Raw genomic sequence first — 12,886 nt, forward strand, 5'->3', positions numbered from 1 at the left:
CAATATCGATAGTACTGTAGAAGTGGGTCGCCAAGGGACAGGTGAACTAACACTTATGAAACACATGATAATAAACTGGGAGTTGAGTTAGAAGAATAGGTTCACACTGTTAATGCACCGAGGGGCTGGTTTTCACAAAGACTGAGAAACTGACCTTACTGTTATGCTATCAAAAGTACAAACACCATGAGGAGGAAGAAATGACTCAAGGAAAACACATTCAAATGTCTAGATCCGCTGGTTGCATTTATGACCCTAAAAAACTGTTGAGGCCAAAAGAAAAGTAAAACTGGAAGTCCAGAGTAAAATGTTTAGCTGCACGCCTTGGCAAACCTATTCCAAACTCTTTGGCATGTACGACCAGCAAAATGTACGGTTTATAATTTCATTTATCTTTTCATCATCAATATAAAAATTGAAATAGAAAAAAGTAAAACAAAAAAAGGTATCAAATTCATGTCTCCTATGGTTTGTTATCTTACAATAAAATGTTAACATCAAAGTGTTTTATGCCAAAAAGGGCCATATATCAATGCTACAAAAAAAATCTAAGCCTTTATTTACACCGCAACAAGTCATTTCTGTACAGGACATTCATTTTTATTACAGCACACACTCATGGCTCATACATCCTAAGTACACACCGATTCCAAAGCAGAAAAATAGGATTTTTAGGTACCACTTGTAGGGGCGACTGGGGCTGATTTTTTGTTGTCCTCTTCCTGTGACTGAGTCCCTTCATTTTCCAAGTCACATAAAGTCATTGAGCTCCGCCTCCAAGGCAGCGGCCATCTCGTCCGCCTCTGAGCTGCTGCCGCCTTCTTCCTCATTGGAGTCTTTAGAAGACTCGTCAGCAGATTCCTCTGCCGCCTCCTTCTTCTCATCGTCACCCTCCTCCTCCTTGGCTTCATCATGCTTTCGTTTGTGTCCCCTGTAGAAATAAAAAAAGATGATTTAGAAAGAGAACTGTCAACCTTTAACCTGAGGGACATTTCTACTGCTGCCTAAAAGAGGATTTACATCAAACATGAATGTCTCTGTAGTTTTTATTACAAGATAAAATGCAACCAGAGAAAAAGCTGAAAGTGAAATTTGAAAATAATCACAAAACCATGGACTGCACTCGTTTACTTGGTTACTTAGGAAGTTTAGTCATGTGCAACTATTTTGGTTGCACATGACTAAACATTTATCTTGGTTGCACTGGTGCAAGTGCAATTTGGCAGTTGTTTTTTTTTAAACAATTGATGTTATTGAAATGTATTTGCACCTTTTTTCCCATTTACAATCATTTACATCATGTGTTAAGAAATTAAATTAAAATGCACCTCATTTCTGTGCTGGTGCACCCAAATGAAAAAGTTAGGCTCACCAGTGCAACCAATGTGAAAAACTAGTCTGCAGACCTCTATACATTCACAGGTTTAGCCTAACAAACCCATTTCACATTTTAAGGGATTAGATAAACTGATGACATGGTCGTTTGCTAGCTGGCTAACCAAATGGCTAGGTTGGTTAGCCAGCAAGTTGCCCCAGAAGTAGACCCCATGTACTTAGCTACACATGCTAATGTGTGTTTACTTTTGTTTGGACTCTGAAACAAGCATTTTGAAATGATTTATGTAAAATGGAAGTTTACTTGAAAAGCTCTAAGAAGCTTGCGCAGGCTGCCTCGATATGCCGTCTTGCTTGAGTCATGTTTCCAGAATCTCAACAACAGAGACGGTGAGGGCAACATTAGCATGGCCCATTAGTCGGAATGGACACAGTTTTGAAGCCAAAGTGGAAAAATACCAAATTTCTCACAGAGAAAGGCATCCTCCCCCACACCTGATTCAGACTGCAACTCTACCAGCTGATGTTGCTTTTTGCTTTCAATTTTCTAAGTAAAAACACAAGGCTGCTGTTCTAGAAATATATGGTTTTATAAACCAACCATCAAAATCTGCTTCTGAATCAATGCCAGGCAAAATAAAAAGTTAGCCTAGTTTCAAGAGTTATTCAAGTGTTTGTGGGGGCGTCATCACCTAAACATTTGAGAAGTGGTCATGTGCGTATCTGAATGAAGTCTCAAGTGGATGTTTTCCAGCTAGGAAAGTGAGCTCTCGAGATGTAGTCAATGAATAGCATTTCATAATGAATAAAAAAAATAAACAAAAGACCAGTTGTTTTTCCTGGAATATGAAAGAAATACAGTATACTGCATTTAAAAAAACAGAACATATAAAGAAAAGGGAAGAATTCGCTGGGATGCTTGTTCAGCACAGCATGTCCCCTTGAGAATATCACAATGCAATTAACAAGGGCTTGTTCTACACACAGACTGTATCCGGTGCACAGCCGAACTCCTCACAAGCTGAAGACATTCACAAAGGACTGACAGGAGCTGCTAGGAGATGTGAAGGCCCTCCAACATTAAAGAACAAAACAGTACTGTGGTGATGAGGGATTCAGAACAATCAGGAAAGCAGGGACTCGGAGATGGAGGAGACATGAAAAGAGAGACAGCAGGAGGAGAGAGATAAAGATTGTTAGGAAAAGCAAAGAGGACGAGATAAGAAGGAAACACCTTTGGGAAAAGAAAGCAAATTGGGGGGAAAAGATAAATCTCATGAAATTTAAGTGCAAATGAGGCCCAGGGTGCTGTAAAGATCCAAACCACTCTGGAGATGGTCACATTAAAATCAAAATGAAGACACTGTGTCTTAATTAACTAAATAAATACAGAAACAAAAATAACCTTCCAATAAAGTAGACATTGCAAATCAAACATGAGCTGTAGTAGGCTATCTGAGAAACACATACAAAAACAATGAGTTATCAACAAAAGCTCTCCAAAGTTCGAAATTTTTTAAAGAAACAGTAAACATTTATAGAAAATATGCGTAGGTGCTTTCTTTCTGGGCGTGACATGAAAAAGTTTATATCTCTCTCGTGTGTTCAGTATTAAGTCTGGACAAGGTTAGCGTAGCTTAGCTTGAAGAGTGGAGGCATGAAGAAACAGCCAGACAGGTTCTTGAAGGCTGTGGCTCTCTGGACTGTGGTGCGTCAGTGGAAAAAAGCAGTGGCACGTTTGAGCAGAAGTGAGGTTTGAATTTCAAAAATCAATCACAAACTTTTACCTTAACATTTCTTTTTGTGTACGATTTAAACAAATAACAAAGTACAATGTGTTAATTAGTGTGCTTAAAAGCTGCTCGTATGTATACATTTCCAATTTTGGTCAAAGTCAGGCCAGCTTTCTCTTATGATACAGTCAGTAGGTCGATATTTATCTGCTAAGCTACGCTAACCATGTTCTGACTCCAGCTCTTTACCTAAAAAACAGCCATGATATTGCATTAATCTTCTCACCACACTCTCAGAGGACATTAAAAGCAATAACAAAACTTTGCCAAAATAAAATAAAAAATTGCTAAATTATGATTTAAATCTGAAAATTTCAGATAAAATGTTAAGAACAGTAGGAATCTGAGCAGCATTTGGTTCCTGCTTTAATACTTGACATTTCTCGATAGTCTGTGCTATGGCAACATCTCACACACAACCAAAAAAGGTACTGAGGTTTGATACCCAGCCCTAGGCTATATGTTGACCACAAGGACTAAAATATATATCAGTTTTAGATGTGTATGCTGGAGACGCATGTTCATTAAAGTTTCAAATGGAACGAATCTTACATGTTTCTGTAAACATGGCACTCAAGTGGATTCAAGATGAACCCAGAGAAAAAAAGAAATGGAAGCACAAATTCCTAAGTGTCCGACGAATTCTTCGCTATGGCTGTAAACATGCCATCCCTCTTTCCACTCCATTTTAGCTTCTCCATGACAACGTCTGCAGAGTGGCTTATTAGCATGATGCTAATGAGGGCTTGGAGGGCTTCTGTATGGATATTGTGGAGGACTGACACCGCCTCTGCTGAGAGGGCCCCTCTCATTAGACCACACTGCTGTCAGACAGCCTCGCTAACATCCCACAACAGCGGGGCTCTGGTTGTGTGTTCATTAAAGGTCAGATGTCGGCTAATATCAGCAGAGAGGCTCTGTGACATGCGGACGTTACACTGGACCCCTGTGGACTGTGTGGTTAGTGTGGGAGTGTTTGTGTTACAACAGCACAGCTCTGATCCTCCAAATTGACAAGATGTTTAATTTTCAGAGCCACAACATGGAGGCTCAGTGGTCAGAGGGTTAATGTGAGGCTGAGCTGTAATGAGATGAGCGATTAATGATTATTTATTTGGCAACAATGTGAGAAAATGAGCCAATATACCACAATCAGTGATACTGTTCCTGCTACCTGGGCTGCTGGGTGACAATGTATGAGTCACTGCAGTTGAGTGTATATGTGTGTGTATATATACACACTGTGAGGATGAGTAAAAACTTGTTGTGTGTGTGATTTTACACCCATACCCCACCATCTCTCTCCCATTTCCAAATATTAACAGTTGAGACAGCGGGGGGTGAGGGGGGCGCGTTCTTTCATTGCATTCTGCTTCGCATCATTACATCCAATCTAAATTCTCTTCGTCTATTAATCCAACCACCCACAGACGTACACGCGGCAGACTCACCACGTTCACTCGTGTCAGCTCCGAAGCGGGCTTCAGTTGTAAATCCACTTTTATTAGATTTTTGCTGCTTTCACATGCTGTTAAAGTGCACTGTTATGAAGGGGGGGTTCCTGCAGTCAACACTTAGAGTAGAGTAATCAATAACAAATAGTCTTGTCCAGACTTAATTTGGAATTTTACAAATTTCATTTTCATTTTGATTTTAAATAGCAATGGTTCAGGCATTATGCATAATCTGCAAAGCAACAATGCTCGTAAAAAGGCTTAACAAAGGATCGATGAAGCTGGATGTTCCCACCACAGAAGATGTTTACTTTCAATTCTGGTAAGAATTAGGGATGCACTGATGGGCTGATGATCCTCACTGCATACATCAATGTTATTATAAAATTTGGTGGGACCCCACATAGCAATCTCTGTCTCTAACTTTACATAACAATGATCTGAATGAGATCCATGTAGAGCCAAGGGTACTAGAATTGGATCAAGAATCTGTATCTGTTGATTGCCTGAGTAGGTATCTGAATTGGTACTGGAAGACAAAAAGGTGAGATTGGTGGATCACAAGTGAGAACATGTATATTTTTTGATGCCCGAGCACCACAGTTGTGGCTGTGCGAACCATGCCCTGACAAATGTATCAGGTTTGGCCACTTTGTACCGACATCTGGAAAACCCAGACCATTTGCCAATCTTCTGTGTTCTCTTGGCACTGTGTCGAAGCCATTCACAGGATCTGGCGGCAAACCGAGGAACAAGGAGACCAGATACTCTCCGAAATGGACACTGATGCTGAATCGTGGAATTATGGACGTGAACACAGTTCTAAACATATTGTAGGTTTTTGCATTGGGATGAGTTCCACACTTACCATCTGACAACGAGTAATATGAGTTCTTTCGTTGTATTATTGAACAAGGCATCGGATGTCTTTATATTTCTGTGCAGCGAGTGTACGTAGAGTACAGTATGCATGGACATTATCAGCTAATGAAATTCCTGTCACATGTACCTAAAAGTATATTTTTGGCTTGGTGTTTTTGATGGTTTTATATACTTCTTTGTGCATGACTCTACAGCTACACCAAATCGTATTGTAATCCATCCAACAGTTGTAGAGACATTTCACTCTGAACCACGAATGTTCATCTGCTCACAGAGCTGAAGAAAAAGTCTGGAAAGTCATTGTGATTCAACATCTGGGCGCCTTGACTATCAATATCAAATTTCATAGCAATCCATCCCATAGTTGTCATGGTGGTGCTAGAGGGAACATAAAGGTATCACCAAAGTTGGTAGACTTCATCTTTTGGGAGCCATAAATGTCTCCATCAAATTTAATGGCTATCTATCCAACAGTAGTTCAGATATTTCAGTCCGGACAAAAATGGTGGACTGAACACCTGACACCGACATCCCTAGAGCCACACCAGTAGCATAGCAGGAAATGATTTATGTCAGTACTGAAATTATTCCTCAAGGACAAACAACTCAAGGACACATTATTCTTTTCGATCTGATAAAATTCCCATTTGAATACAAATATTCTCATGAAAACTGCACACGTGGTGCCCCGAGGACGCAGGTACTTCTTCTTTGCCAATATCATCGAACACACGATCAAATCTAAAATCGAAAGTACTGTAATCATTACCATCTAACCTTTCCGAAGGCCTGAGGGGTTTGTGGTTTTGACCAATTTGCCCTTTGAAATTCTCGGTATAGTCCAACACCCCACTCTCTCTTAAAGGAGTACAGTCCTATTGTTTTAAGTGACTCCTTAGGAAAAATCAAAGACTGAGCATAATCAAATCAACCATCACAACTTCAGAGGGCAGTCGCAAGAAAGTGTACTTTTATGTGTCAAGAGGAACTTTTGACTTGGTTATATTTCTCAGTGAGAGACAGTATACAATAAAGAAAAACTGCCTTGTCCAATAGTTCTAAAATGTTGACAGTTAAATAAATGTACCCAAGACTGAGACAGAACCTTAGCCCTGAGGGGGCACTTAAAATCAAGCTGCTATCAATGACAGATGAAGCCCTGACCCCACAGATAGAAAACATCAGGTGGAGCTCTGGTTATTTATGCAACGATTAGGGACCTCGATTTGGGTGAAAACTGCGGCCAAAACAAAAACAAAAAACAGATTTATTGCTGAAATCTTGCATTATAAGCTCTCCAGATGGTTTACAAAATTAAATTTGTGCATGGAACAAAATTCTGTGTCTTACAAAAAGCAACAAATGTCGGTTATGAGAGTGCAAATGGTGAAAATGTGTCTATTATTATAGACACAGATGTTGAGGTCATTACATTGAGATGTTATTATCTCTGTGTACTATGGGAGGATGATTGCATTAGGGATGTCAAGAGGACATGCTACAGAGTACCTGCTGGTGAACAAACAGCCTGCAGCTACACCTGCCTCAACACATCATTAGAGATGCATTAGAAACATAAGATGTCTCGTACAAGTCAGGAAAACTGCATCTGCTCTGAGCCGAGATACATTTATAGGCACTGTGGACCTAACGCCACCCAAGGGAGAAATCAGAGATGCAAAGTCGCAGAAAGAATTTACAGAACGGCCAGGACTACAGTTTAATCTTGTGACACAGAGAAACTAATACCGCTTAAAAAGAAGTAAGCTCTTACTTAAGTCCAAGGCTGCAAACTCTACCCAAGGCATCCTAATCTAGGACTGGTGAGGAAGGAAGCAGAGAAAAATGGGGAGAGGAAGAAGTAAAAGCAAAGACTTCAAATGCCTCTGACAACTCTGCTCACAGCAGAAGGAGGGGAGTGAGGGGAAAGAGGCAGCAAAAGGGCAAATGGAGGAAATTAAGTGTGAAAGAGGAGGAAACAGAGCACGGAATACAGAACAGTGAGCTAATGAACTCGATAATGAACTCACAACTTTTAGGACTCAGACCAAGTTTCCTCCGGTGTGTGTAGGAGGATCGACATTGACAGGTCTTATCCCGAGAGACAATGATCCGAATAACTGACCATGACTTAGATTTATGATGTATCCTTCCACACTCTTCAATAGCTTCCATCCATACGGGTCAATTAGTTACAAAAGCATCTACGGACTCTGTATTAGCCGACTCCAAATGTGGGCCTGATCTTTACAGTTACTGAGTTATTGCTTTGAAAAGAAGCCCAACAAGCACGTTTGCAACTCAGCAATGCTGGTCATCACTGTCCTGTATCATAACAGTACCTTCCCCCACAATCCAATATCATTTACAGCAGATGTGTCAAATGCAGATGGCGAGATATAATCACCCCCGTCCCTCATGCATTCAACAGCTCCATATGCAGTGAGCTGATAAGCGGTGCAGTTAAATGATTGTTTTTATACAGGCATTATCTTTCCCTGCCCCTCGTTATATTATCTTACTATGAAAACTGACAAACAGGAGGATAAAAGAGACAGGCGCTGTTGTGGGGGAGAGGAGGATTTATGAGGGACGTGTCAGTTTTGCTTAGCAACGTTTCAAAAACTCTCTGACTTTCAGCCGTGTTGCAAGGAAAAGGGAGACAGAGATGCATGATGGTGCAACAATAAAGCCCTCAAACAATGACTGAGAAGTTTTTTTGAGGTTGCCTGCTTTTAAGTTTCACTTGTGACAAATATTTTAGGTGGGATGTTCACGGTGGAAAGATTCAGTTTGCATTGGAGCAGCGTTGTGCACAGCTGTAAATCACAGATCTTCAGCAGCTCTGGATATGTGGAAGAGCTGGTTAATTGTTGCTTTGCCCTACTTGGAGTACAGTATATGGCCAGCTACTGTAAGGATAATTTCACATTATCTGTCTTTTAGTCTTAAAACAATACTCACATAATCAATAAAAAATCTAATTTTATGAAGTTGACATGTTCTTTGGGTTTGCAGCCCTAGCTTAACCTGATGCCCCAGATGGGTTGTTGCAGAGAACCATCTGGAAAGGAGCCTCTAGAAACTGTTTGGAAAAGGGCAGGCACTTTCAAATAACAGACAACAAATCAGATCAACAGTAGCAGAGCTTTAATCAAACTCATACCAAATCCATTTGGGAGAAGATTCAAAACATATTTTCCATCGAGAAAAGTCTTCAGCGCTAATATATTCTCCAATTCTGATGTAACTGATGCTATAGCAGCATCTATGCTAACCTCTTGAGGAGCCGCCATTGTTATGTATTTTCAAACAACAGTCACATCTCTTGCTGGTCATTAAACGCTGAATAATCAGCTTGCGGGACACAATTACATGATCACACGACCGTGCGAATCCAGTTTCCTCCCGAGCTAAACCCCGTCTATGCCCCCAAAATAAAGCAGATTTGCTTGATTTTTGTTGGCCATCTGGGGGTAGGGGAACAAGCTGTAAGCTGTAAACACTGACTTGTCAGCTTTTAAAGTTGGTGTGGTAAATGTGTTAGCAAACATTTGCCAAATTGCCACTCGACAAATGCAGGTCAAGTAGTCATCTCCTTTTAGCTCTGTATCCTGTGGGATATATGCATTACTTTAGCTGCTAAATGCCTAAGTGTGTTCACCGAGAAGCCCCTAACTTTGACTTTATGCTGTTTGGTGATGGGCAGGAAGAATACAGTGGTTTGTGGACTGCTTTTTTTGTTCGTTTTTTGGCAGCCATCTGCTGTGTCCGGTAATGAGTTGATGAGAGCAGTGAGAGTGAAAAAGAAGAGTGAAGCTGGGGGATGTAAAACCAAAACAAAGAACTTTAAAACACTCATGACACTCTACTCAAAAACACATGTAAACACTCAATGCTGGTGGTCGTACCATACAAGAAAACTGTGTTCGTTTTATTTCTTTGGCCACTAACCTGTATTTGATGTTGGCTGTGTTGTGTGGCTCATAAAGGAATAACAGGAAAGTCTATCTCATGCAAATTTAATGGTCATGGCCATTTTTGAAACGCGAGGCTTAAACCTGTGTGGCTTGTGTTTAATTCAAGGGTAAGAACTTTATGGACTACAAATGGCTTTCCACAGTAATATGGTTGTCATACATAGATTTACTATTCCTGAGACTAAAACTAGCCATTGTGTTGAGGTTACCTAGAGATTTGTTTTTGCCTGCATCGTGGCCTTGATATAATCGCTATAAACTGTGAATGTAAAATTGACATACAGCTGGGTTTGATACCTGCTCTATCAGAGAGTAAAACAGTGAGCAGACTTTTCACATTAAACAAAAGGTAAATTAATGTGACAGGTTTATTAGACCATAGACGATACATAGAAGAAAAAGCCTTGCTAACAGCAGCATCCTAGAGTGTGACAAAGGTATGATGCAGCATGTCAACTGGGTGATTCACTGTCAGTGTCATTTATATCTCCCCAGTCACCCATGTCTGCATCAAACCAACCTAATCTCTGGCTCAGCCACAGGCAGCAGAATCAGATTAAAGCCCCCAGGCATCCTTTCATAGGAGATACTTCTTTTCTTTCTCTGCTTACTGGCAGCACTGGTTTTGACAAGGCTGTAGGAATCTTTTTCACAGGCGCTCGAGACAAATTTGGACTCAGAACTCTGGAGTTGGTTCAAAGAGTAGGGGAACAAAAAGTATATGCCTCCGTTCTTTTTACAAACCAGCAAGGTGGGACATTAGTTAAAGGCACTTTCCCATAAAGAAGAGGCCTCAGGCTTGATCCACACTCAGTGTGCCAATAAACAACCATAAAATGTTCACACTGTCCTTGAGAAAGGGTGGAGAAGACAAATTGTTTGGACTTTGATTGGTAAGGTTTAAAGTTTTTTTAAAGGAAGTTCTCTTTGGACCAGTTCCAAAGCTGCTTAATTCATTTATCAGCTCAGAGGGTCCCTGCTCATAAAATATTTGAGATGAGTTTTTGCTTTGGGGTTATTCGTTTCTACACTCTAGCAGAGCTTTGCAAACAACTCTGTTGCCCCTGCTCTCTGCGTTCCTTCTTGTATCTCCCAAATATTAAAACCTACTCAAGCAAGCCCACAATGACAGGTGACACATGCAAGCTGGGCCGAGGAATAAAATTCAAAATAGTAGAGAGGAAAATTTAATGCGACTATGCGGAGCTCAAACAGCTCTGAGATTTTTTTTTTGCATGAGTGCCTTTGATGCCGATGAAACTCAAACCCTGGCACACAAATGCGAATGTTACACAAAGTAATCAAAGCGCATTGGCAGAAACAGAACACTTCACTTGATTCATCGATTGTTCTTTCATTGGGGGAGTGACTCTGTGTTCATATGTTCAGTTCAGTCAATTGGAAAAGCGTAGAGTTAAAACGTTAATCTATGTAAAGGCGAGGTGTCGAGAATCAAGTCACCAAAACAATGGGAAATGTGCCTGGCAGAAGAAGGCTGGACATGTTGAAAGGAGTTTGTGAATACATTGTGTGAGTGGGATGTTTAAAGGTGCACTCCAGCAATTCAGTACTGCGTTTTGATAATGCTGGGTGACTTACAAGAAACACATTTAAGGACTGATCATCAAACTGAAGCAGCAGATCTTAAGATGTCCTGAATGTACTGGCATCAGATGTACATCAAGCTATCAAAAACACAGAATCCTACATTTCCCACAATGAAACTCAACAGCACCCTTTGTTCTAAACAACAAACTACAACCCTAAGTTTGTAGTCTAATAGGACTCTTTGATGCATGAACTGAAATCAGTAGAGTACCCCATCTAAAAAAACAGTTTACAACATATGCTTATTTCCTATGGGAACTAAACTGTGTCCAAAATCAATCTCTACTCACTTTAGACACTACTGTCAGAATTACAGACGGGTAAAAAGTGTAAATAGGATCATGTGTGCGAAAAGACAAGGAAGAAGAATGGGCCAACTCCTCAGGTCAAGACTCTGCTGTCCACTTAAATCTGAAGGACAAAGGTCATTTCTTTAAGGACAACAATATTCACATCTTGGTCAGAGAGGTAGTGTATACCTATTGTCTCTTCAAGGTCTTCCATCAATTCATACTTTGGGTCTGAGGTAATTATGACGGTGGTTTACAGCTTAAATACTCAGATCTGCTCGACTCTGAAGCAGGATACCTGCTGAGGCAGAAAGCTCAGATGGATATTGTTTGATTGGACATGAATGAAACAGAATTTGAAACCTCTCATCTAAGAGAATATGTAAGAGAGGCGGTGGTGAGAGACAATAAGGGGAATGATCTTGAATAAGGTATACATTACAGAGGCTAATTAAAATGAGGTTTATACAGTACTATGAACACTAGCAGCAACTAAGATATCAGTGTTCAAAGAAAATTTGTGGATGAAATCATGGTTGAAGTGAAAATGATTTCTGAACGTGAACATGAAGGTTTTATAACAAAGCTGCCATAAAACCATGACTACTTTGATACTCCCACCTTCCCACCACCCCTGTTCTCCTCATCAGTCCATGCAGTGGGTGGAGAGCACTGAGCAGCGTCTGAGCTCAAAGCATTTTCTCCCAAGCCGACTAATTGCCCCACTATGACGAGGTGGCTCCTAATGAGGTACTCTTCTCTTCATACCTCCATTGTTGGTAGCTGTCCAGGAACAAACCTAATGGTAATCTATTTCTCAATATTCAGCCCGATGCAAAGACCACACTCAGGCTCTTCAGTCAGCTGTGGGTGAAGCATGGAAGCGTATGCGTTTTGATAAAAACAAGGAAGGTTTATTTTGTTTTGATTCTGGCGTGGCTTATTCATCTTTTATTATTTGAACAAGTCCAATAATCTGAACGTTTCCATTGGAATGAATTAAAATAGCAGCAACAAGGAAGTATAACTCAAAGTGTACTACCTGTATCACATTTCATATTCTGCTTGGTACCTGAAGAACCAGCCCACACCAACGCAGCCCCCTTGTGTTGCTTTAACAGACTTCTATTTTCAGTCTGAACGCCCACTGACATTAAACCTCAGACCCTTCTCTTTCTGGACTCAGGATCAATGGTGCACATTGCAGCACTGCTAAGAATTTGGGGTATGTCTGTGCAGACTCTCATACGTAGGCCAGGGACTAGCTCAGTCAGGAGCCTTTTGGAAAAGAGACAAAACACCTTCAAGAACCCAAAGCAGGCCTAGTTGCCTTGGAACATCACACTTTTAGATCAAAACTTTGGATGTCTTCGGCTTTTCTTTTTCCACATAGCCATAAAATGTTCAGCTGACAGTAACAGGTTACCTGAGGACGCTTAACGTTATTCTGGGTATACAAAGTGCATATACCACAAAAATACATTCAACATTTTCTCGCAAAATAACCGTCCACATGCACTGGACATAACAACATGGCAAAATCT

General features: G+C 40.6%; 1 protein-coding gene across 2 annotated transcripts in view; it reads right to left on the reverse strand.

Annotated features, from left to right (window-relative positions):
- Nucleotides 1-234: 234 nt before the first annotated feature.
- The window catches only part of ctdp1 (CTD (carboxy-terminal domain, RNA polymerase II, polypeptide A) phosphatase, subunit 1), a 73,160-nt gene continuing 60,508 nt past the window's right edge, over nt 235-12,886 (reverse strand). For both annotated transcript variants that reach the window (XM_073463540.1, XM_073463539.1), the window contains exon 13: nt 235-931. In XM_073463540.1, the coding sequence (XP_073319641.1) occupies nt 751-931 (181 nt within the window). In that variant the 3' untranslated portion in view covers nt 235-750. The remainder of the gene's footprint in view (nt 932-12,886) is intronic.

The sequence above is a fragment of the Pagrus major genome, chromosome 3, assembly GCF_040436345.1.
Source record: "Pagrus major chromosome 3, Pma_NU_1.0".
In the NCBI taxonomy this organism is placed as follows: Eukaryota; Metazoa; Chordata; class Actinopteri; order Spariformes; family Sparidae; genus Pagrus; species Pagrus major.